The sequence below is a fragment of the Enhydra lutris genome, unplaced genomic scaffold, assembly GCF_002288905.1.
Source record: "Enhydra lutris kenyoni isolate GAN:26980312 unplaced genomic scaffold, ASM228890v2 scaffoldscaffold28, whole genome shotgun sequence".
Lineage (NCBI taxonomy): Eukaryota > Metazoa > Chordata > Mammalia > Carnivora > Mustelidae > Enhydra > Enhydra lutris.
The window spans coordinates 50327-77134 of NW_019154112.1; the positions used below are offsets into that span (position 1 = coordinate 50327).

General features: G+C 44.7%; 1 protein-coding gene and 1 long non-coding RNA gene across 3 annotated transcripts; one reads left to right on the plus strand and one right to left on the minus strand.

Annotated features, from left to right (window-relative positions):
* Positions 1-4: 4 nt before the first annotated feature.
* On the plus strand, positions 5-2717 carry LOC111152405 (HLA class I histocompatibility antigen, A-36 alpha chain; the record flags this gene model as incomplete). The annotated part of the gene is given in 6 exon segments (XM_022510930.1): positions 5-35; positions 273-542; positions 756-1031; positions 1556-1740; positions 2173-2263; positions 2378-2717. Coding segments are annotated over 6 exon segments (993 nt in total), but the record flags the coding sequence as incomplete, so codon positions are not given.
* Positions 2718-8418: 5701 nt separating this feature from the next.
* LOC111152518 lies at positions 8419-26791 on the minus strand. Of its 2 annotated transcripts, none has more exons than XR_002640928.1 (3): positions 26344-26791; positions 24997-25099; positions 8419-9293 (listed from the first exon to the last, which is right to left on the minus strand). It is a non-coding gene; the product is annotated as an uncharacterized LOC111152518 (long non-coding RNA). The 2 variants fall into 2 exon arrangements; XR_002640927.1 differs by lacking the exon at positions 8419-9293 and adding an exon at positions 12893-13027.
* Positions 26792-26808: the final 17 nt, after the last annotated feature.

Consider the following 26808-nt stretch of genomic DNA (forward strand, 5'->3'; position numbering starts at 1 on the left):
GGGGGGGGTCCTGGCCCTGACGGAGACCAGGACGGGTGAGGGAGAAACCGCCTCAGCGTGGGAGGAGGGAGGCGGCTGCCAGACCCAAGCACTGCTCCGCCACCTGGCACTTGGAGCCCTTACCACATGACCTCACAGATGTTTTGCCCTACCCACCGCCCCCTTTCCGACGCGTGAACCCCTTGCCCTCTGCCCCTCTGGCCGCATCCACCTGGGATCGGACCCGGGTTGGGGGGAGGGGTCGGACGAGGTCTGCCTCCCCGCGCCCGCAGGCTCCCACTCCCTGAGGTATTTGTTCACTGTGGTGTCCCGGCCTGGCCGCGGGGAGCCCCGGTATTTGGAACGCAGCTACGTGGACGACACGCAGTTCGCGCAGTTTGACAGCGACTCTGCCAGTCTGAAGATGGAGCCGCGGGCACCGTGGGTGGAGCAGGAGGGGCTGGAGTATTGGGACCAGCAGACCCGGGACTCCAGGACGTGCACACAGACACTCTAAGGGAGGCTGGGAGAAGTGGGCGGCTACTACAACCAGAGCGAGGCCGGTGAGCGACAGGGGCAGGAGACAGATCATGACCCCCATCCCCAGGGACGGCCGGACGGCCGGCTGGGGTAGCTCCAAGTCTCCGTGTCGGAGCAACACCCCGAGGCTGCGGTCCACCGCCATGCCCCCAACGGGGAAGAACCCTGGGGACTCTACTGGGTTTGGTTTTCAGTTTAGGTTTTAATGACAATAGGTCCTGGTGGGCCGGGGTCAGGGCTTCACACCTTCCAGAGAGTGATAGGCTGCGACGTGGGGCCTGATGGGCGCTTTCTGCGCGGGTACCTTCGTGATGCCTATGATGGCGTGGATCACATCGCCCTGAATAAGGACCTGTGCTCCTGGACCGAGGCAGACTCCACCGCGCAGATCACCCGTCTGAAGTGGGAGGCGACTGGTGTGGCCCAGCGGTACAGGAACTACATGGAGGGCAGATGCATGGAGTGGCTCCACAGGCACCTGGAGAAGGGGAAGGAGATGCTTCTGCGCACAGGTACTAGGGCCTCCCTGATTTCCCCTCCCCTGGGGCTGGCTTCCCACCAGGAAGGGAAATGGACTCAATATCAGAACACCGCCTTCCCACGGGTAAGGAGAGGGAGATCCACCTGTGTGTTCATGTTCCTACTAGAGAGTGACTCACCCAGAGGGCCGCTTTTCTCTAAAGGACAATTGAGGAATCCAGTCTCTCCTGGGGAGCAGTTGGAGACCATCCCTGAAATGGTCCCCTCCATCCTGGCAATCACCTTGTAAACCATGACTTTCCCTCTCAAGACTTGTACTCCACCTGAGAACATCCTTGGAGGTCTGACTCCAGGTTTTCTGAATCACTGATGGTCCCCCACAGTCAGGACCACTTTAGACCTGCACTCTCCTGTCCTGGAATCTCTCCCTGCTTCTAAAACATTATTTCAGATCCCTAAACCAATTGTCTTTTCCATCCTCAGGTTGGTCACAAGTGCTGCTTTGTGACCCATGAAGGTAACCCAAAGTGTAGATTTTCTGATTCTTCTTCCCCAGAACCCCCCAACACACATGTGACCCGCCACCCCATCTCTGACCATGATGTCACCCTGAGGTGTTGGGCCCTGGGCTTCCACCCTGTGGAGATCACTCTGACCTGGCAGCATGATGAGGAGGACCTGACCCAGGACACAGAGCTTGTGGAGACCAAGCCCACAGGGGATGGAACCTTCCAGAAGTGGGCGGTGTTAGGGTCCGTAATCAAAGGAGCGAGACTGATACAAAGCGAAGGTCAAGCAAAGCTTTATTTCGCACCAAGCATCGAGAATCAAACTGACCGGTGAGGGCCATCTCTTGCAAAGAGGCGACCCCTCCCAGCCTCACAGACTAACTTTTATAGAGGTAGTTTAGCCAGGCTATACATAGGTGGCCAATGAGATTGCAATGCACAGAGAAAACTGCACAGTCATGTTAGGTCACACACAGGCGGCCAATTGAATTACAATTCACCCTAGTAGATATATGTGTGCCCCACTGATTGGATGTCTCTACCTGGCCTGACCCGCCCTTGTAGAGGGAGGGGCAGGGTCAATCTAAGTTTACTGCATAGGGTCAATCTAAGTTTACTGCATAAACAACAAAATGGCTCCCTCTGGTTAAGTAGGCCCTTACAGGCGGCTGTAGTGGTGCCCTCTGGAGAGGAGCAGAGATACATGTGCCATGTGCAGCACAAGGGGATGTCCCAGCCCATCACCTTGAGATGGGGTAAGGAGGGATTTGGGGTTGGAACCCCTTCTCCAAGAAAGTAGCTCTTCTGCAAAACATCTTTGAGGTCATGACTCAAACCTGAGGTCTGGGTCCCTCACCTTCCCTTCCCAGAGCCGCCACCTGAGCCTACCATCCCCATCATGGGCACCATTGCTGCCCTGGTTCTTGTGGTCACTGGAGCTGTGGTGGTGGGAACTGTGATGTGGAGGAAGAAGCACTCAGGTAGGAAAGGGAGTGGGAGGGGAATTTGAGTTTTCTTGTCCCACTGAGAGGTTTCAAGCCCCAGGTAGAAATTTGTCCTGCCTTGTTAATGAGAGGTACCATCCACATACCTGTACTTGCCCACTCTGGAGCCAATTGCTAACATTAACTCTTTAGTAAAGACTTGTGTAAATGAAGGACAAATTTTTCACCTTTATATTAAATATTATATTAAATAATATAAATTATTTCACCTTTATATTCCTCCGTTGGGGACCTGATCCCCAGCAGTTGAAGGTCAGGGGCAATTCCCTGATGTAGATAGACCTCCAGAAGTTTGGTCCAGTGCCCCTACAATATCCTTTCTTTGTGTTTTCCAATACAGCCATGTCTTCAGTTAACAGTTCTGGAAACTTCATTTTGGTACAGTACTAGGATTGTTAGGGTCCGTGATCAAAGGAATGAGACTGATATAAAACGAGAATCAAACAAAGCTTTATTTCACGCCAAGCATCAAAAATCAAACTGACCGGTCAGGGCTGTCTCTTACGAAAAGACGACAACGATGATTCCGACAAGGTCATTCCCAAGAAGGCCGCTCCGGACGAGGCTGCTCCGCAGATGAGGCCGCTCCCCGGTTGGAGCCCTCCCAAGAAGGCCGCTGCTGGTGAGGTCGCTCCCCTGACAGGGCCGCTCCCAAGAAGAGGCCACCCTAGAGGAAGCCGCTCCCAGGACGAGGCCACTCCCAACGATGAAGAGGCGATGACGACAGCGACGATGACAAGGAGACAACACCGATGACACAGACTCTGCTCCCCATGACGCCACTCTGACAAGGCTGCTCCCCAGAGGAGGCCACCGCTCTGGATGAGGCCACTCACCGACGAGGCCACTCCCCAGTCGAGGCCGCTGCTAATGAGGTCGCTCCCTGGACAGGGCTGCTCCCCGGACAAGGCTGCTCTGGCAAGGCCGCTCCCCAGACAGGGCTGCTCCCTGGACAGGGCTGTCCAGGGAGGCTGCTCCCCGGACAAGGCTGCTCTGGCGAGGCCGCTCCACAGACAAGGCTGCTCCAGCGAGGCCACTCTGGAGGGAGCCTTTTCCCTGATGATGCTGCTCCCGCAGGGCCGCTCACCAAGGAGGCCTCTTCCCAGATGAAGCCGCTCCCCAGAATGACACAGCTCTGGCGAGGCAGCGGCTCAGGGTTCGCGGCGAGGTTGCTGGCGTCTAGGCCGTTTCCCGCGGCGCCGCTACCGAGGGTCGCGGTGTGTGGGCAGGGCCACTGGCATCGGGGCTGCTGGTGTCTTGGTGCCACAGGCATCTCGGGGCCGCTGGCAGCGCAGGACCGCTGGCGTCGGGACCGCTGGCGGCGCTTATAGCTCTTAGAAGAGCTGTTACAGCCCCTATAGCTCTTACAAGAGCTGTTACAGCTCTTCTTCTGCTCCCGACCACGGACTCTTCTTCTTCTGCTGCTTCTTCTTCTGACAGCTCTCCTTCTCCCTTCGACAGCCTCGCAGACCAACCTTTATGGGGGTGGTTGAGCCCTGCCCCTACACAGGCGGCCAATTGAATCCCAATTCACCCCAGTGGATATACGCGCACTCCACCGATTGGACGTCTCCACCCGGCCTGCCCCGCCCCTACATCCGGGGTCCACAAGCCAGTTCCTCTGGGAGGAGCAGGCCCTTATGGGATATTTCTCTGGATACCATAACCAGTCTTCTTCCTGGCCTCTGACCTGATGTGGAAAAGAAGGGAGCTACTCTTGAGATTCTTGAGACCCTGGGATAGTGTAGACAAGACCCCACGGGGAGCTCACCTACCCCATATCTCCTCATTTAGTCTCATCTCCTGTGGGCCCTGACCACATCCTGTTTGTCCTATCCCAGACAATGACAAACTGACCTGTGCTCTCTTCCCTGATTTGCTGTCCTGCTCTAGCAGAGATGGGATTGGGTCATCTCCATCCCTGTCTTTCCTTCATGTTTGGCTGAGAAGTAATATTTTACTTCTCTATTGAAAATCTAGATACAGGGGCACCTGGGTGGCTCAGTCATTAGGCATCTGCCTTTGGCTCAGGTCATGATCCCAGGGTCTAGGATTGAGCCCCTCATCAGGATCTCTGCTTGGCAAGAAGCCTGCTTCTCCCTCTCCCACTCCCCTTGCTTGTGTTCCTGCTCTTGCTGTCTGTCAAATAAATAAATAAAATCTTTTTTAAAAAGATTAAGAAAAAGAAAATCTGGATATGAATTTGTGTTTTCTATTCTTGTCATATAGGACTGATACGGTAATAAAGGAGAAGACTCCTAAAGTTGAGACAGGAAATAAATGGAAGCAGAGAAACTTCCAGATGCCTGATTGCTGTGCTGTCTGTTGTAGGTGGGACAGGAGAGGCTGAGTAGCCAACTGTGGACAGAACCGTGCCTGGTTAGTACTCAGTGCATTGTGGGCTTTAACATGGTCACTCCTCAGCTAAGTCATCTTTGCTATTCCCTGGTCCCTTCAGTGGAAACTTATTCCACCAGGACCTATGATCACAGGGACTCAGACATCACCTGTCTCTAGGACTACGGGCATCAAAAGCTGCCTTGACCAGGTCAGGCTAGGCTCCAGCTTGGATTAGATCCTCACCCCCCAGTTTTGGGTGTTGTTTTTTTTTTTGTTTTTTTTTTTTTTTCTTTGTTTATATAGAGAATTGGGCCTCTTCTTATTCTTGTGTACAAGTTCTGGTCTCATATGCCTCTGGTATCCCCAGTCTGTGACCATCACAGGCGTCCTATGGCCTCTCATTGTTTCCACAAGGCCCAGTGAGGCCTTACGTACACAGGAGTCTCTGTGGCATTGCAAGATGAATTTTCAGACCCATCCATCTCTTCTCCTTCTACAGCTATTCTGGGTCATTCTGCATCTTCCACCATCTTTTTTAAAAAGCAGATTCTGGAGTTAGAGATAGAATCTGATCATTTCGCATCCTTATTAAATTTCTGTTTGTCTTCTCTGCTCACCTACCTGACCCCCTGCCCCTTAGGTCTAGTGATCTTCATTCTGTTTCCAATCCTATTCATAAAGTTATAAAGCAGTGTCTGATTTGAATTCACATTTCTCTGGAATATATAACCCATAAGCCTAAGGACAATTTTTTTTTTTTGAAGATTTTATTTATTTGACAGAGATCACAAGTAGTCAGAGAGGCAGGCAGTGGGGGTGGGGAAGCAGGCTCCCTGCCGAGCAGAGAACCCAATATGGGGCTCGATCCCAGGACCCTGGGACCATGACCTGAGCCGAAGGCAGAGACTTTAACCCACTGAACCACCCAGGTGCCCCTAAGTACAACTTTTCTGAATGGAGAACTGTAATTGTTTCCTGTGCTGTGCAGGAGGGATGGTGTGGAATAGAGGCAATGCTGGTGGAGCAGGGAGACCAACAATGGGGAGAAAAGTGGTAGCTGCCATGAATAGCTGTGGCCTGAGGCTCATCTAGAAGAGAGAGGTACTCCATGCAGATCATTCATTCAACTGATAACTGTCAGATATAGGAACATTTTAACATCTAGGACACCTCAGTGAAAAACAGAAAAAATCTGCCCACCTTGTGAGGCATATGTTCTGGAGTAAGGGACAGACTCTATGCTAGTAAACAAGGGAAATGTGTATGTTAGGTGTTGGGAAGTATGTGTAGAAGGCGATCCAGAGAGGCACCTATGATGGGAAGGGGAAGATGGCTACTTTACTACAGTGATCAGAATGAGCCTCACCAAGGTGCCTTTGAGAGATCTGAAGGACATGAAGGAACTGTGTAAGAGGATGTCTGGGGGGAGTTCTTTTCAGTCAGGGAACCACCAGTGCACAGGCACTAGGGCAGGAGCATGTCCTGTGTTAAGGAAGGGCAAGGAGGCCACTGTGGCTGGAACAGAGAGCAGCTGAAATAACATCAGATGTCCAGGCCTTAGGGTATTAGAAGGGTTTGAGTTTTCTCTGCATAACGTGCAGTTACGAGATGGTTTTAAAGAGACGACCCACCTAGTACCACCTCTCCTTAGAAGCCTCTGTTTGCTGCTGTGTAGAATTGAGATACAAGGGCAAGCAACCAGTATATAATCTGTAGGAAACTGGTACAGTGTCCCAGGAGGGGGATGTTGGCTGTATATCTGGGGTGTGAGGAGGGAAGATAGTAGAAATGACTGGGCTCTGGATATATTTAAAGATGGACTTTGCAGCATTTCCTAATGGATTAATTCTAGGGAGAAAGAGAATGAGGAATCAAGGAGAGCATCCAATATTTCACACTGCAGTGCCTTCAGTGGAAAGGGGGAAGTCTCTGGAAGTAGCACATTTGAGTAAGCAGCATCACAAGCATCCAATTTATGAAATGATTAATCTGAGATGTCTACTAGAAATGCAAGCGTGGAGCACCTGGGTGGCTCAGTTGGTTAAGCATCCGACTCTTGATTTTGACTCAGGTCATGATCTTGAGGTCATGCCATCAAGGCCCGCATCAGACCACCCTCTCGCGGCTCAGCAGGGAGTCACTTGGGATTCTCTCTCCCTTTCCATCTGCCCCTCTCCCCTGTCTCTAAAATAAATAAATCTTAAAAAAAAAAAAAATGCAAGTGAGAGTGACAGGTGGATATAGAGTTCAGGGTAGGAGAAATATCTGGGTTGGAGAAATAGATGTGAGAGGTCATGCCATATAAACCACATTTAAAGCCTTTACCAGAGATGACATCCCTAAAGGGGTGACAGCCACAGAAAAAAAGAACAGTACAGAACCCTGAACTCCTCAGGGTTAAACAAGCTGATGAGAGCGCACACCTAGAGTGTACTGCATAGTTTGGTTCTGCACCTAGAAAACACATAGACCAAGGAGGCCCAACTTTTAGTGTACACAAGAATTTCCTGGACTATGAAGAGCTAGACAGGCTGGAGTAGAGCATGAGATTCTAAAATTTATAACAAGGCTGGTGCTGCTCCTGCTGTTCTTCAGATCCCACACTGAGTAGTGAGCACAGGAAGCAGGATTCCTACATGGCCATGCATCAGCCTCCCCTGTAAGGCTGCTTAAGTAAGTGATTCCTGAGCCCACACCCAACATTCCAAGATGGTAGGTCTGGGGAGAGGCCTGAGTATTTTTTAACAAAAACACAAGCAATTCTGGGGCTTTGCCAGAGAGGGAAGAAGCACTGAAGTCCTTGATGGAGCACTCCGTGTGGGGAAGGGTCTTACGTACACATTTTTTTTAAAGATTTTATTTATCTATTTATTTGACAGAGAGAGAGATCACAAGTGGACAGAGAGGCAGGCAAAGAGTGGGGGGGGGGGGAGCAGGCTCCCTGCTGAGCAGAGAGCCTGATGCGGGGCTTGATTCCAGGACCATGAGATCATGACCTGAGCCGAAGGCAGACGCTTAACCGACTGAGCCACCCAGGCACCCCTTACATACACATTTAAATAGTTTTTTTGTAGGAAGAAAAATGCAAGATATGCTGTGAGAAACGTATTTTCTCTCCCATGGAGCAAAACCAGATGAAAGATTTAGGAAGCGGTTATCAGCTCAACATAAAGAAAAACTTATTCATCCCTAAGAGTAGACCTTAAATGTTCCCACACACCCCCCAAAAAAGAAGAAGAAGATATAAAAGTTACTGGGTATCATGATGCAAGTGTTAGCCAAGGCTATCATTTGCAGTACATAAATGAATCAACAGATTGTACACTTAAACCCATGTTACATGTCAATTATTTCTCAATAAAACTGGAAAAAATTTCTGAATCCCTGCTCTCTTGAAAATATTCCTTCATGGATTTCTTGTTCCTTGTTTTGAACAGATTCCAAGTTGCTTTAACTGAAACTACATATATTTATAGAGAAACATTTATCTTATAAATTATAAATACATAATACAAAAATATAAAGTATGCATAATATAAATATTAAAGCATAACTTAAAATACATGAAATATATAAATTATATAAGTAGGAAAATATGTACTATAGATAGAGAGTACTAGGCCTCATTTTATTTCAGGGAAAGCCACAGAAGAGGCCCAAGGCTGCACAGGCAGGAACAGAATCCATCATCGCACCCCAGGTCAAGGCCCAAAGAGGAACCACCGCACCTTGAGACCAGGACTGCTGTCACTGCTGCTCCTGGCAGCAGGATGACATGATGGCCACTCACACCACCTGTGCCAAATGCCTGCAGCACTGTCCCGTCTTCTCCATCACCCATCCTGAGTCAGAGTCTGGCATGTGGTCCACTGACTGGTGGAGCCTCAGGCCTGGCCCCCTGCAACTATGTGTGACATCCCGACTCTGATCTGGATTCCTGGGGAGTGATCACCAACATCCTCGGACTTGAACTCTTCTTTCGGTCTGATCTCTGCATTCCTAGCCACAGGCCTGTGAGAGGCCACACATTCAGGTGGTTCCCAAAATTACCCCTGCTGTAGGCAGATCCCAAGATAGCCCCAGTGGTCCCATCCTCCGGTATCATGCCCTTGTGTAATAATACCCACTTTGGGAACAGAAGGGACATAGTGACTTGCTGGTGACACACAGAATAGAGTGAAGTCATGCAGTGAGTATCTGGAATCACCAGGACACAAGATATGAGGGTCTGGGGTCCACAGTCTCAAGGTGGGCCATCCAAGCCAGCCTGGATAAGTGCAGATTTCTGATAGAATCCAATGACAAATGACCCTGCGTTCCTTTTCCCTCTGAGGGGTTTCTTCTCTAGATTTCAGCCCCCACAGCCACTGCCCTCAGACAGGAGGGGGAGGAAAGGTCACCAGCAGGGATTCTCATCCTGGCTGCAGTCAACAAAGGAATTCTGTAAAAAGTACAGGAAGGGAAGAGAAGAAACACAGGCCCCCAAATGTAACAGCTGGTGAATTCATGCACGCCCCCAGGGCAGCCCTGTGGCTACAAAGATGAGAAGAAAACAGTTTTCAGTCTCCCTGTGCTGCCCCTGGGGCCCAGCTCTCCCTTCAACACAGACAGTGTCCCAGGGAGCCCCCAGTGCTGCCCCCGTGTATCCGTTTCTGCTCATCTCCAGACCAGACCACCACGGCCACCCCCTCCAGGAAGCCCTCCCCTCTCCATATGCATTAGTTCAGTCACGTACAATAGAAACCCAGCTAACAGTGGTGTCGACCAGACAGCAGCTTGTGTGTGTCCCATGAGTGAGGTGAGGCGTCCGGGGCTGTAGGGTCGCTCTGCACCACGGGGCTGTCCAGACACACTGGTGACAATGACCCTGGGAAGTTTCCTTATTAGAACTAGGGCACCTAGGACCATAGTCCGTGGTCTGTGAGCAGGGCAAGGAGAGCAGAAGAACAGGAAGTTTCCATCCTTTTATGGCAACACCTACTACCTCATTCTGCGTCACCATAGCTGGAATGTAGTCACACAGACTAAAGTAGCCTCAGGGGAGGCTGGTGAATGAATGAGGCTATTTTAATCTGAGTGACAATGTGTTCCATGAAACTCTGTCCCTATGGAATGACTATGATTTTTGCTTCACTTATAGTTTTAAAAATTACCAGCAACAGAACGGTCATTATCAAATCTTGAGCCAGATTTCATGTAAATAGTGAGATAGTCTCACAATATAATATTAATAGAGAACAAAGATGCAGATAGAATACTTGGTAAAACACCACCTGCTGCAGTTGGTTGGGCATCGGCCTTCAGCTGAGGTCATGATCCTAGGGTCCTGGGATCAAGCCCCACATCCGGCTCCCTACTCCAGGGAGCTTACTTCTCCCTTTCCCCTGCCCCAATCATGCTCTAGCTCTCTCTCAAATAGATAAATAAAATATTTTTAAAAAAAGAAAAACCTGCTAAAATGGAAATCTCTCCCTTTAATACTGTTGAAACTGGTTAACAGCTGTTATGTCCGGGGAAAGAGTTTGGAAGAATTATGGATGGGACAGAGGATGAAATTTACTTTTCACTCTATACTTTCATGTTATGTGAATTTTTCAAACATTGTGCATAATCGGTTGAAAAAAACTTTGAATTGCCAAAGAAAGCCCCACTTCCATTCAGCAGACACATATTGGGCAGTAATAGATGTTAGGCTCCCTGCTAGGCTCAGTGAGAGAAACATGAAGGAATTCAGAGTCAGGTATATAACCTGGTAAATGCAACTATTATAATGAGTTTTGGGGAAACAGCCTCCACACAGAAGCTAACTGAGTGCCTACTGTGGGCCAGGTGTTGTACCAAATGCTAGGGACATAAGAAGATACAGGTATACACCTATGTGACCTACCTGTCTCATGCGATGAGGTTCTATACCAACTCCTGACTCTACAGGAATCCTACTACTGTCTTGTCCCTGTGTGGGAAGAAGCTGAGATTGGAAAGAGAACCTTTGCCCATTTGGTCCAAAAATTAGTGGAAAGGTTAAGTTAGAGGACAGTGACTTTTTAATGTAACTGACTCATCAATACAAGAGAAAAATCACTGAGAAATAACCTGGATGAAAGGAAAGAAACCAACAAAGTAGAATCACAAGAAGGGACTGCAGGATACTGTCTGAGGAACTGGTAGAAATAGTGGGAGATCGGAATTCCCCTGGCAACAGGACACAGGAAAGCAAAAAAAAAATGGTTCCAAACTGAACTAGTTATGATGCTTTCCTAGAGATTTAGAATGTCTGACAAGGGAAGGTGGAAATACTCAGGGAGGGCGATCTCTCCATAAAGCTGAGACAGATCTTTCCAAGTGAAAGCCATGATTCTTGTGTCTAGGACCCTGCTTGGATAACACAGCTTAGCTCTGCAAATCACCTGGTCCAATATCAAACCCAGAGTTGATAATTATCTTGTTCAGTGATTGTGCACCCTGTGTATGAGCATGTGCAGTGCAGAGACCTTGCTACCCTCCATTCCTGTCATCTGTCACCTGGAACATCCCCACGCAGATTCTATAGTAAGGCCAATGGTCTCCAATTCCTGTGGAATCTCCTCCTACTGAGTGTGGGCAGGACCCGGAATATATTCCAACCAATAAAATGTGGCAGTGGTGATCTTGGAATATATATAATCATGACTTCCATTTTGCCAGGTGACTTTCTACTATCTTCTCCACTTGCTAGCTTTGCTAAAGCAAGTAGCTGTGTTAGAAAGACCAGAAACTAAGCCAGCCTCCTGCCTACATCTAGCAAGACACTGAGCCTCCAGTCTACCGGCTCACAAGCTACTCAGTCCTCCCCATAAGGCAGTCCTTCTCTTTCTTGAGGACAGATACCCTTTTTTTTTTTTTATCCATACAAATTCCATTTAGTTAACATACAGTGTATTATTAGTCTCAGGGGTAGAACTTAGTGATTCATCAGTGGCATATAACACCCAGTACTCATTACTTCAAGTGCCCTCCTTAAAGCCCATCACCCAGTTATCCCATCCCCCCACCCACCTTCCCTCCAGCTACCCTCAGTTTGTTTCCTATAGTTAAGAATCTCTTATGGTTTGCTCCCTCTGTATTTTTATCTTATTTTTCCTTCCCTTTCCTTTGTTCATCTGTTTTATTTTCTCTTTACAACACGAAAGTCAAGTTCCTACCATCCTACTTGTGCTTTCCTCTCACTCCATCAGGGAGACTCCAGGAGGGAGCAAAGGCAGGGTGAGAGGAAGTGCCATGAGCAAGAAAGAGGCTAAGCTTTGTCTCACCTCTCACCTTGGAGAGCAGGTACAATCAGGAAGTCAGTTGGAAGAATTGCAGGGTGCAAAACTGTAACTTTTAGAAGTCTGCTACAGTGGTCTAAGTCCCTGACTTAAAGCTGCTCAGGTGGCAAGGTGGGACAGAATCCCAGGTGTGACAGGGTGGTCTCAGGATCCCTGAGGTCACAAGAAGAACGGGGGTGCCTGAGTGTGGCAGGTTCCCAGGAATAAGAATGGGAAGCCGGCCGAAAACAAGTCTAGGTGCCAGTTTTCTGCTCTGTGTTGCCGTAAACTGTGAGCTACAACACCATCGTGCATCCACTCTCCAGGCAGGGGCCCAGCAAAAGGCAGAAACATGGCGAGATACCCTCCCATCCCCCGCAGGAAGGAACAGTGCAAGTCCATGTAGCAGGAGTCTGTAAATATAGTGACTTGAAACAGCGTGCCTGAGATAAAAACACTCTGTCACATGCTGGGTGAACACAGAGTTCTGACAGAAACCAGAGAGACAGGAGTGATCGACTGCTTTTCTGTGAAGGCTCACTGAAGAGTGGGGGACACAACTCAGCTCAAGGGCTAGGGAAATTCCATAAAGCAAAATAATATCCATGCAAATGGGGTCCCAGAAGATGAGGCGTGGGAAGAAGGGGCAGCTGAAGTACCAACACTTATATCAAACAAGGTTTTGGGTTTGTTTGTTTTTTTTAAGATTTTATTTATTTATTTATTTGACAGAGAGAGACACAGTGAGAGAGGGAACACAAGCAGGGGGAGTGGGAGAGGGAGAAGCAGGCCTCCCGCCATTTTCATCCTGCACATGGGTGCCAAAAGCCTTCAGGGAGCAAAACAGTGCCACCTAGTGGAATCCGGAGCCACTCAGACTGAGCCCAGCCTCCTGGCAAAAGAAGCACATTTGCAAGGGCAAGTACATCTAAGAATCAGCGCCACACAACTGGCTTGCACCATGTTTATGGATCATAGAAGGCTACAAAGATTCAGCTCTTGGGGAAAACAGTTTATACGTATAGCATTGTTTTTCTAGCCTTTAGGCTTTCAGTATTATTTTTTGTTATGTTACTATTTTTTTCAAATTTTTTTGTTCTTTTTAAATTTTTATATCACATGATATATATATTTAGTTTTTATTTCCTTTGGTTGAATTTTATTTTACTTCATTTTTATGTGTATAGAGGTTTTTCTACTTTCTTATCTTGGAATCTCGTTTCTTTTTTTTTTTTTTTAAAGATTTTATTTATTTATTGGACAGAGAGAGAGAGATCACAAGTAGGCAGAGAGGCAGGCAGAGAGAGAGGAGGAAGCAGGCTCCCCACTGAGCAGAGAGCCTGATGCGGGGCTCGATCCCAGCACCCTGGGATCACGACCTGAGCTGAAGGCAGAGGCTTAACCCACTGAGCCACCCAGGCGCCCCCTGAATCTCGTTTCTTTTAATGAGTAAAACAAAACAACCCAGGATCTAATTTTTTGTGGGTTTTTTTGTTGGTTTTTCTTTTGTTTCAGTTTGGTTTGGATTTTGTTGGTTTTTTTTTCCATTGTCATTGTTGTTCTTATTGTTTTTTCTTTCTTTCTTCTTTTCTTTTCCAAATGGCGAGGTGGAAAAACTCACCCCCAGAGAAAGAACAGGAGGTAATACTCGCTGTCAGGGATTTAATCAATACAGATGAGTGCTTGCTTTGGCAGCATATATAATCAATACAGATGTAAGTAACTAAGATGTCTGAACTAGAATTTAAAACAATGAGTATAAAGATACTAGTTGGGCTTGAAAAAAGCATAGAAGACACTAGAGAATCCCCTACTGCAGAAATAAAAGAACTAAAATCTAGCCAGACTGAAATTTAAAATGCTATTACTGAGATGCAGTCTCAAGTGGAAGCTATAAAAAAAAAAAAAGGATGAATGAAGCAGAAGAGCAAATCAGTGATAAGATAAAATGATGAAAAATAAGAAAGCTGAAAAGAAAGGAAACTATTAGATCACAAAAGGAGATTCAGAAAACTCAGCAATTCCATAAAGCGAAATAATATCCATGTAAATGGGGTCCCAGAAGATGAGGTGTGGAGGAAGGGGCAGCTGGAGTAGCAACACTTGTATCAGACAAACAAGGTTTTATTTTTTTTTTTAAGATTTTATTTATTTATTTGACAGAGAGACACAGCGAGAGAGGGAACACGAGCAGGGGAAGTGGGAGAGAGAGAAGCAGGCCTCCCGCCAAGCAGCCTCGATCCCAGGACCCCGGGATCACAACCAGAGCTGAAGGCAGATGCCCGACTGAGCCACCCAGGCGCCCCATAAACAAAGTTTTAAACCAAAGACTGTAAGAAGAGACAAAGAAGGACACCATCATATTAAAGGGGTCTATCCAACAAAAAGATCTAACAATTGTAAATATTTATGTCCCTAACATCTGGCACCCAAATATAGAAACCAATTAATAACAACCTTAAAGAAACACATTGATGGGGCTCAGTGGGTTAAGCCTTCAGCTCAGGTCATGATCTCAGGTCCTGGGATCAAGCCCCGCATTGGGCTCTCTGCCCGGTGGGGAGCCTGCTTCCCCCTCTCTCTCTGCCTGCCTCTCTGCCTACTTGTGATCTCTCTGTCAAGTAAATAAATAAAATCTTAAGAAAAAAGAAAAGAAATACATTGATACTAATACAGTAATAGTAGGGGACTTTAATGCCCCACTCACAGCAAAGGACAGATCATCTAAGCAGAAGATTAACAAGGAAATAAGGGCTTTAAATGACACACTGGACCAGATGGACTTCAAAGATATATTCAGAGTATTTCATCTTAAAGCAACAGAATACACATTCCTCTCAAGTGCACATGGAACATTCCCCAGAACAGATTACACACTGGGTCACAAATCAGGTCTTCAACCAGTACAAAAAGATTAAGATTATGGCAACTAATGATTCACTGAACATTATATCAAAAACTACTATAATGTGGCAAATTGAATTTAAATTTAGAAATTTTTTTTTAAAGATTTTATTTATTTATTTGTCAGAAAGAGAGAGAGAGAGAGAGAGAGCACAGGCAGACAGAGTGGCAGGCAGAGGCAGAGGGAGAAGCAGGCTCCCCACAGAACAAGAAGCCCGATGTGGGACTCGATCCCAGGACACTGGGATCATGACCTGAGCCGAAGGCAGCTGCTTAACCAACTGAGCCACCCAGGCGTCCCAGCAAATTGAATTTAAATTTAAAAAAGGTTATACCATGCATATTTTCAGACCACAATGCTTTAAAACTTCAATTCAATCACAAGAAAAAATTTGGAAGGACCACAAATACATGGATGATAAAGAGTACCCTACTAAAGAATAAATGGGTCAGTAGGATTTAAGATGGCAGAGGAGTATGGGATCCTAATTTTGTCTGGTCCCTGGAATTCAGCTAGATCGTTGCAAAATCATTCTGAACACCTATGAAATCAATTGGAGATCTGAGAAAAGAATTACTGCAATTCTACAAATAGAAAAAGCAACCACTTTTTACAAGGTAGAAAGTGCAGAGATGTGCATCCAGGGCGAGATATACTGGGAGATAAACCAGGGAAAGGAGGGAGCTTAAGGGGTCTACCGGAAACTATTACAGGCAGTGGAGTACAAAATCCTAAGTTTTAGAAGTCTGCTACACTTGGAGACATCCCTGGCTTTAAGTTGCTCTAGTAGCAAAGTGGGGTGGATTCCAGGTGGGACAATGTTGTCACAAGATACCAGGGGTCAGAAAAAGCCAGGATGTCTGAATGCAGTCGTTTCAGGGAAGCTGGCCGAAACACCAGTCTAGGAATCAGTTTTTTGCTCCATGTTGCTATAAACCATGAACTGCTGCACAATGGTACAACCATTCTCCAAGCAGGGGCCTTGTAAAAGGCAGTAGCCTGGCAAGAACCTCCTCCCTCAGCAGGGAGGAATGGCACAAGTCCACACCACAGGAGTCCGTGAAGTTAGGAGACTGGAAACTTGGTTGTGTGCCTGAGATAAAAACGTTCAGTCATAGGCTGGGTGAACACAGCACAGAAACCAGGGAGACAAGAGTGATTGAGTGCTTTTCTGTGAGGGCTCACTGAGAGTGGGGGTGTGAACTTTCAGCTCGGGCTAGAGACTGGGGTGCTTCCATTTTCATCCCAAGTGGTGCTGAAAGCCTTCAGGGAGCAAAACAGTGCCATACAGTGCAATCTGGAACTGCTTACACTGAGCCGGGAACCCCTGACAAAGGGGCCGACATTTCACCAGGGCAACAACACAGGCCCCACCCCCAGAAGACAAGCAGGAACATCCGGCTAACACCAAATTTATAGATCATAGAGAACTGCAAAAATTCAGCTAGCGGGAAAAACAGTATGTAGCATTAGTGGCTTTTTTATTACTCTGTAATCTCTTAGTTTTTTCTTAAGTAATTTTCTTAATTTATTAATTTTTTTATTCTTTTTTTAGATTTTATTTATTTGGCACAAAGAGAGGGCACAAGTAGGTATGACAGCAGGCAGAGGGAGGGGGGAAGCAGGCTCTCTGATGAACAGGGAACCCGATGTAGGGCTCCATCCCAGTACTCCATCCCAGGGATCATGACCTGAGACAAAGACAGCTGTCTAACTGACTGAGCCACCCAGGCGCCCCTAATTCTTTATATATATATATATATATATATATATATAGAGAGAGAGAGAGAGAGAGAGAGAGAGAGAAACATATATTTTGTTTATTTAATATATATATAAAATATGTTTATTTTATATACATATATAACATATATGTTTATAAATATATATAATATATATAAAATATATGTTCCTTGTTTTTAGTTTCTTTTCATTTTATTTTAGTATATATAAAAGTTCTTCTTTCTTTCCTTTTTTGGGATCTAGATTCCTTTAACACAAAGACCAAAATACACCCAGGATCTAGTTTATTGTTCTGTTCCATTTTACTTCTTGTTTGATTTTTTTCTTATTTTGTTTTCTTTCTGCTTTTCTTCTAGTTTGTTTAGTTTGTATTTTTCTGGTGTTGTTATTTTTCTATTTTTTCTCTCTTTCATTTATTCTTTTCTGGACATAATGAGACAGAAAAACACACCCCAAAAGAAAGAACAGGAGGTAGTACTCACTGCCAGAGATTTAATCAATATGGATCTGAGTAAGATGTCAGAACTAGTTTTCAAAACAATTATAAAGATATTAGCTGGGTTTAAAAAAGCATATAAGACACTAGAGAATCCCTTACTGGAGAAAAAAAAAAAAGAACTAAAATCTAATCAGGCTGAAATTAAAAATTCTATTACTGAGATACAGTAAAAAAGGGAGGCCCTAACAGCTAGGATTAAACGAGGCAGAAGAGATAGTTATAGAAGGCAAAATGATGGAGATTAAGGAAGCTGAGGAAAAGAGAGAGAAACATACTGGCTCATGAAGGAAAGATTCAAGAAATCAGCGATACAATGAAGCAAAATAGTATTAAAATAATAGGTGTCTCGGGAAAAAAAGGAGAGGGACAAGAGGTTTATACGAACAGATTGTGGCTGAGAAATTCCCTAACCTGGGGTAGGAAACAGCAAATCAAGTCTGGGAGGCACAGAGAACCCCCCCTCAAAATCAGTAAAAATAGGTCAACACTTCCACATATTATAGTGAAGCTTGCAAATTTCAGAGAAAATCCTGAAAGCAGCTCGGGACAAGAGGTCCATAATCTACAAGGGTAGAAACATCTGACCAACAGGAGACCCATCCACAGAGACTTGGCAGGCCAGAAAGGACTGGCATCATATACTCACTGTGCAAAGTATGGAAAATATGCAGCCAAGAAAGGCTGTCATTCATAAAAGAAGGAGGGATAGTTTCTAGGATAAACAAAAACTAAAGGAATTTGTAAACACTAAATCAGCCCTGCAAGAAATATTAAAGGGGACTTCCTGAGAAAGAAAGCATCCAAAAGAAACAAAGCTCAGAAAAGATCAGAGGCAATCTACAGTAACAGTGACTTTACAGGTAATACAATGCCACTAAACTGGTATCTTTCAATAATTTTACTCAATGTAAATGGACTAAATGCTCCAATCAAAAGACATAGGACATCAGATTGGATAAAAAACAAGACCCATTAATATGCTGTCTACAAGAGACTCATTTTAGACCCAAAGACACCTCCAGATTGAAAGTGAGGGGTGGAGAACAATTTATCATGCTAACGGACATCAAAAGAAAGCAGGGGTAGCAATCCTTACACTGGAGAAATTAGACTTTAAAACAAAGAGTGTAAAGAGATGAAGGAGGACACAGTATCAAAATAAAAGGGTCTATCCACCAAGAAGATCTAACAATTATAAATCTTTATGCCCCTAACTTGGAGCAGCCAAATATATAAACCAATTAATAACAAGCTTAAAGAAACACATTAATACTAATACAGTAATAGTAGGGGACTTTAACACCCCACTCACAGCAATGGACAGATCATCTAAGCAGAAGATCAACAAGGAAATAAGGGCTTTGAATGACACACTAGACCAGATGGACTTCAAAGATATATTCAGAGTATTTCATCCTAAAGCAACAGAATACACCTTCCTCTCAAGTGCACATGGAACTTTCTTCAAAATACATCACACACTGGGTCACAAATCTGTCCTCAACCAATACCAAAAGAATGAGGTTATACCATGCATATTTTCAGACTACCCACTTAAAAATTCAATTACAAGAGAAATTCTGGAAGGAACAAATACATGGAGGTTAAGAAGCATCCTACTAAAGAATAAATGAGTCAACCAGGAAATTAAAGAATTTAAAAAAGCAAACAGAAATAAATGAAAATGAAAACACGACAGTTCAAAACCTGAGGGATACAGCAAAAGAGGTCCTAAGAGGAAACCAGGCAAAGACCCATCAAAAAGGAGAATTTCAGACCAACATCCCTGATGAATACGGATGCCAAGATTCTCAACAAGATCCTAGCTAATAGGATCCAACAGTATATTAAAAAGATTATCCACCATGACCAGGTGGGATTTATCCATGGGATGCAAGGGTGCTTCAACATTCACAGATCAATCAATGTGATAGAATAAACCGGTAAGAGAATAGAGTAGAACCACCGGGTCCTCTCAATTGATGCAGAAAAAGCATTTGACAAGATACAGCATCCTTGGGAGGTGAACCATGAGAGACTATGGACTCTGAAAAACAATCTGAGGGTTTTGAAGGGGCGGGGGGTGGGAGGTTGGGGGATCCAGGTGGTGGGTATTGGAGAGGGCACGGATTGCATGGAGCACTGGGTGTGGTGCAAAAATAATGAATACTGTTAGACGCTGAAAAAATAAAAAATTTTAAAAAAACATAATAAAAGAAAAAAAAAGATACAGCATCCTTATCTAATTAAAACACTTCAAAGTATAAAGATAGAGGGAACATTCCTCAACTTTATAAAATCTATCTATGAAAAACCCACAACGAGTATCATCCTCAATGGGGAAAAGCTGACAGCCTTCCCTTTGAGATCAGGAACACGGCAAGGATGCCCACTCTCGCCGCTCTTGTTCAACATAGTATTAGAAGTCCTAGCAACAGCAATCAGACAACAAAAAGAAATAAAAGGTATTCGAATTGGCAATGAAGAAGTCAAACTCTCTCGCTTTGCAAATGACATGGTACTTTCTATGCAAAACCCAAAAGACTCCATCCCCAACTACTAGAACTCATATAGCAATTCAGTAATGAAGTAGTATACAAAATCAATGTACAGAAATCAGTTGCTTTCCTATACACTAACAATGAAAACACAGAAAGGGAAATTAGAGAATCAATTCCATTTACTATAGCACCAAAAACCATAAGATACCTGGGAATAAACCTAACCAAAGAGGTAAAGGATCTATACTCAAGGAACTACAGAATACTCAAAAAAGAAACTGAAGACACAAAAAGATGGAAAAGTAGGCCATGCTCATGGATTGGAAGAATAAACATTGTTAAAATGTCTATACTGTCTAGAGCAATTTATACTTTCAATGCCATTCCGATCAAAATTCCACTGGCATTTTTCAAAGAGCTGGAACAAACAATCCTAAAATTTGTATGGAATCAGAAGAGACCCCAAATTGCTAAGGAAATGTTGAAAAAGAAAAACAAAACTGGGAGCATCACATTGCCTGATTTCAAGCTTTACTACAAAGCTGTGATCACCAAGACAGCATGGTACTGGCACAAAAACAGACACATAGACCAGTGGAAGAGAGTAGAGAGCCCAGATATGAACCCTCAACTCTACAATCAACTAATCCTCCACAGGAATTCCTCCAGCAGGAAAAAATACCCGTGGAAAAAAGACAGTCTCTCAATAAACTGCGCTGAGAAAATTGGACAGCTATGCATAGAAGAATGAAACTCGACCATTCTCTTACACCATACACAAAGATAAACTCGAAATGGATAAAAGACCTCAATGTGAAGCAGGAATCTATCAAAATCCTAGAGAACATAGGCAGTAACCTCTTTGACAACAACCCCAGCAACTTCTTTCAGGATATGTCTCCAAAGGCAAAGGAAACAAAGGGAAAATGAACTTTTGGGACTTCATCAAGATCAAAAGCTTCTGCACAACTAAGGAAACAGTCAACAAAACAAAGAGGCAACCCACAGAATGGGAGAAGATATCTGCAAATGACACTACAGACAAAGGGCTGATATCCAAGATCTAATAAAGAACTCCTCAAACTCAACACACACAAAACAGATAATCACATCAAAAAATGGGCAGAAGACATGAACAGACACTTCTCCAATGAAGACATACAAATGGCTAACAGACACATGAAAAAATATTCATCATCATTAGCCATCACGGAGATTCAAATCAAAACCACACTGAAATACCACCTTACACCAGTTAGAATGGCCAAAATTAACAAGACAATAAACAACGTATGTTGGAGAGGATGTGGAGAAAGGGGAACCCTCTTACACTGTTGGTAGGAATGCAAGTTAGTACAGCCACTTTGGAAAACAGTGTGGAGATTCCTTAAGAAATTAAAAATAGAGCTTCCCTATGTCCCTGCAATTGCACTACTGGGTATTTACCCCAAAGATACAGATGTAGTGAAAAGAAGGGCCATCTGTACCCCAATGTTCATAGCAGCAATGGTGACAGTCGCCAAACTGTGGAAAGAACCAAGATGTCCTGCAACAGACGAATGGATAAGGAAGATGTTGTCCATATATACTATGGAGTATTTCGCCTCCATCAGAAAGGATGAATACCCCACGTTTGTATCAACATGGACAGGACTGGAAGAGATTATGCTGAGTGAAGTAAGTCAAGCAGAGAGAGTCAATTATCATATGGTTTCACTTATTTGTGGAGCATAAGAAATAACACAGAGGACATGGAGAGATGGAGAGGAGAAGGGAGTTGGGGGAAACTGGAGGGGGAGATGAACCATGAGAAACTGTGGACTCTGAAAAACAAACTGAGGGTTTTGGAGGGGCGGGGGATGGGAGGTTGGGTGAGCCTGGTGGTGGGTATTATGGAGGGCATGTATTGCATGGAGCACTGGGTATGGTGCATAAACAATGAATTCTGGAACACTGAAAAGAAATTTAAAAAATAAATAAAATTTTTAAAAAAAGAAATTAAAAACAGAGCTACTGGGGCGCCTGGGTAGCTCAGTGGGTTAAAGCCTCTGCCTTTGGCTCAGGTCATGGTCCCAGGGTCCTGGGATCGAGCCCCAAGTCAGGCTCTCTGCTCAGCGGGGAGCCTGCTTCCCCCTCTCTCTCTCTGCCTGCCTCTCTGCCTGCTCGTGATCTCTGTCAAATAAATAAATAAAATCTTTAAAAAAAAACAAAAACAAAAAAAACAGAGCTACCCTATGACCCTGCAATTACACTACTGGATATTCACCCCAAAGATATAGATGTAGTTAAAAGAAGAGCCACCTGTACCCCAATGTTCATAGCAGGAATGGCGAGTAGCCAAACTGTGGAAAGAGCCAAGATGCCCTTCAACAGACGAATGGATAAAGATGTGGTTCATATATACAATGGAATATTACGCTTCCATCAGAAAGGATGAATACCCAACTTTTGTATCAACATGGACGGGACTGGAGGAGATTATGCTGAGTGAAATAAGTCAAGCAGAGAGAGTCAATTATCATATGGTTTCACTTACTTCTGGAGCATAAGGAATAACACAGAGGACACTGGGAGCTGGAGAGAAGTGAATTGGGGTAAATTGGAGGTGTTAACGAACCATGAGAGACTGTGGATTCTGAGAAACAAACTGAGGGTTTTGGAGAGGAGGAGGATGGGGGGTGTTGGGTGAGCCTGGAGCTGGGTAGTAAGGAGAGCACATATTGCATGGAGCACTGGGTGTGGTGCATAAACAATGAATCTTGGAATACTGAAACTAAGCTAAACTAAAATAATAAATAAAATAGAATGACACTAAAAAAACAAATATATTATTTTCATTCATATCCACGTTAGGGGAAATATTTAAATTTATGAAATAAAGCAAACATAGAGGAAGGAAAGGAAAAAAAAAGTAAGACAGAATCAGAGAGGGAGACAAACCATAAAAGACTCTTAACTCTAGGAAACAAACACAGTTGCTGGAGGGGAAGTAGATGGGGGCATAGAGTAACTGGGTGATGGGCATTAAGGAGGGCATTTGATATAATGAGCCCTGCGTGTTATATGCAACTGATGAACTCTAAATTCTACCCCTAGAAATAATAATATACTTAATTAATAATTATACTATAAATATACTATAAAAATACTGTATTATTAATATAATATAATTAATATTAATTAAATTGATTTTAAGTTGAAAAAAAAAAAAAGCCCAGGGTACCTGGGTGGCTCAGTTGGTTAAGGGTCTGCCTTCAGTTCAGATCATGATTCCAGGGTCATGGGATCAAGTTCACATTGGGCTCCTGGCTCTGCAGGAATCTGCTTCTCGCTCTGCACCCCCCCACCCACTCATGTGTACACTCTCACAAAAATAAACAAAATCTTTAAAAAAAAAAAAAGCCCAATTTGGCTTTTCACTTATAGAGGAAAAAAAAAGATGTGTTATATATACGATATGGAATATTACTCTGCCATCAAAAAGAATGAAAACTTGCCATTTGCAACAAAATGAATGGAACTAGAGGGTATTAGGCTATGCAAAACAAGTCAATCAGAGAAAGACAAATACCATATGATTTCATTCCTATCTGGAATTTTCTAAACAAAACAGATGAACACAGAGGAAGGGAAGGGAAAACAAGTAAGATACAGAGAAGACAAACCATAAGAGACTCCAAACTACAGGGAACAAACTGAGGGTTGCTGGAGGGGAATTAAGTGTGGAATGGGGTAACTGAGGACACTTGATATAATGAGCATGGGGTCTTACGTGCAACTGATGAATCACGAAATTCTATTCCTGAAACTAATAATACACTATATGTTAACTAAATTGAATTTAGGTATAAATTTTTAAAAATATATTACAATGTATATATTTTTTTATTTTAATTCTCCATGTCATTACTGTAATGCATTTTTGCATACTCCTTTGGTGGAAATGCCTTGATATAAATAAATCAACATTATACCTCAGCATTATTCCGTCCCCTGAACTACAATTCCTTTCAATTCTGAACAAGGAAAACAGCTTGTTTAAAGAATGTACTTGTAGGGGCGCCTGGGTGGCTCAGTGGGTTAAGCCTCTGCCTTCGGCTCAGGTCATGATCTCAGGGTCCTGGGATCGAGCCCCGCATCGGGCTCTCTGCTTGGCAGGGAGCCTGCTTCCTCCTCTCTCTCTCTCTCTCTGCCTGCCTCTCTGCCTACTTATGATCTCTCTCTGTCAAATAAATAAATAAAATCTTAAAAAAAAAAAAAGAATGTACTTATATCCTACTATATTCATAAATCTCAACTTACCAAGTTTCACAAGTCATAATAAATGTGGGTTAAGATTTAAGATTTCCTTTATTATTGTTTTATGTAATATTTCACACAGATAGAAATAAGATATCACAGCATTGTGTTCACCCTTGTTCGCAATTACTCTCTCTTGAAACATCCTGGGTACTTCATTATTGTTCTATATCGGGATACCTGTGTTTATATGGCCTACAAACTAAAAATGGTTTTTACAGGGACGCCTGGGTGGCTCAGTTGGTTAAGCGGCTGCCTTCAGCTCAGGTCATGATCCCAGCGTCCTGGGATTGAGTCCCACATCGGGCTCCCTGCTCGGCAGGGAGCCTGCTGCTCCCTCTGCCTCTGCCTGCCACTCTGTCAACCTGTGCTCACTCTCTCTGACAAATAAATAAATAAAATCTTTAAAAAAAAATGGTTTTTACATTTTTAAATGATTAGGGGTTAAATCAAAAGAAAAGTAAGTATTTTATGATATATGAAATTCAAATTTCAGTGTCCATACAAGAAGTTTTATTGGAACAAACCAATTCTCATTCATTTAATACTAACACTGTTTTCACACTACAAATACAGAGGAAGTATGAGCCTCAAAGCAGAAAATACAGCTTATCTGGTTCTTTACAGGAAAGATTTGCCAACCCCTATTCTATATCCTAGTACATGCCCTACATAATTTTTTTTTAAGATTTTATTTATTTATGTGATAGAGAGAGAGAGAGATCACAAGTAGGCAGAGAGGCAGGCAGAGAGAGAGGGGGAATCAGGCTCCCTGCTGAGCAGAGATGCAGGGCTTGATGCAGGGCTCAATCCCAGGACCCTGAGATCATGATCTGGCCCAAAGGCAGAGGCTTAACCCACTGAGCCACCCAGGCGCCCCATAATTTTATATTTTTATCTAAACATTCTCTCACCTTTCCTTCCATATTCAGCATAAAATCTTGTTAATAATCAGTCTCCAGGCAAACACATTCTTCACAGACTTTTTGAAATACTCTTCCTCCTCGGAATGGTTACCTACAAACAGAAAGCCAGTATGGAATGCTAGCAACACTTTAAAAAGTTACAAATGAACAAATCAAAACCAGAACCAAACCTCACCGTCACCACCCTCCCTCCAAAGCAAAGCTAAAGTGGCTGACCCCTCAGTTAGTGGCTTTCAAACTACCCTATCTTAAAACTGAGGTGTTTTGGGCACCCAGGTGGCTCAGTCAGTTAGCCTTCTGCCTTCCCCCTGGGTCATGATACCTGGAGTCCTGGGATGAGTCCCTCAGCAGGCCCCCTGCTCAGCCGGGCCTCCACTTCTCCCTTTCCCTCTGACGTGCTCCTGATCTCTTTCTCTCTCTCTCGTGCACTCTCTCTCAAATAATTATATAAAATTTCAAAAAAAAAAAAAGATTGAGGCGTTTTATAAACTAAATTTTACCACAGCTAAAATTCCTAACAGTCAAATAACAATGAGAAAAATAATTTTCCCAAGTCTAATCCTCTTCAAATCATTGGCCACCAGGAAAAAAAGCTCAAGGAGACCAATTATATTAGTATGCCTGATCCTAAACCCCTATACCTCGCACATTTGATGTTTTCTGCAAGTAAACAGTTTCTGGCTCCCAGGATGTAGGGTTAAAGACTACACTGTGTTTGTAAACATCACAACTTACACAGGAAAAAGATGGGCCCTTCGGCCATTTCCTCCTAGAAATGGGTACACCAAAATTTGCCCATGTCTTTCATTCTGCATGCCAAGTATTGGGGGAGAGAAGGTGGGACAAGCTGACTTTTTGATGAACAATATCAGACACTCATAGCACCAACTCCTCTCCAGTCTCATCACTATTCCACCCTGCACTAGGTCCTCCCCAGCTCCATCCTCTTTTCAGCACCTCATCCCTAGTTTCAACATACTTCTTTCAGCAGGCTCTTCCTCCAAAGTCACAGGCCTGCAAAGCTTCCAGTAGAAGAGGAAAGCAGGGAGGCTATAATGCAAAAGTCTGGAGTCCCCACACAAGCATCATCTGCTCTTTGGGACAATCTGGAGTCATAGCCTCCAAAGTGGAAAGAATGAGCGTTAGGCAGCAACCACTTTAACCGCGGTTTATTGCAAGCTTGCTTGCGGTCAGCCGCGAGCGAGTTGAAGATAAAAACCTGAGCAGCAGAAAGGCAAGACTTTCACTCCACTGGGGGAGGTAAACAATGTCTTTAAGCCCGCCTGGAGAGGGTAGAGCGAAGAGCATTTGAAGCCCAGGGCAGGGACAACTTACCTAATCCTGGAATGTTAAAAGGCTAAAACTCAACCAGTCGGAAGTGACGTGCCAGCTGAGACCCGCAGGTCCGCCACGTAACTGGCCGCCGCTTCAGCTCGCCACCTTCTCTCTGGACCGACCTCTAGAGAGGATAAGTGTAGCTCAAAGTCCGCAGCCGCCCTTGCCCTGCCCTCAGCGGCTCCCAGCCCCACCCAGGACCAGCAAGCGTGGCCAGAGCCTGGCCCCCGAGCCTGGCGGGACAGCCACCGTCCCGGGATCCAGCCGGCGCCCTGCGGGCAATGGGGCTTCAGCGCTCCATCAGGCGCATGCGCGGCCCTCTTTCTCCAGAGGAATCCTCCGGTCACCTGGACGACCACATTTCAGACACCTGCCCCTCCGGGTCCCTTCTCGTTCCTGACTCCTCCAGCTGGTTCTCACCTCTGACCCCCCTCCTTTTCCACCTCCCGCAGGCACCGCTAGGCC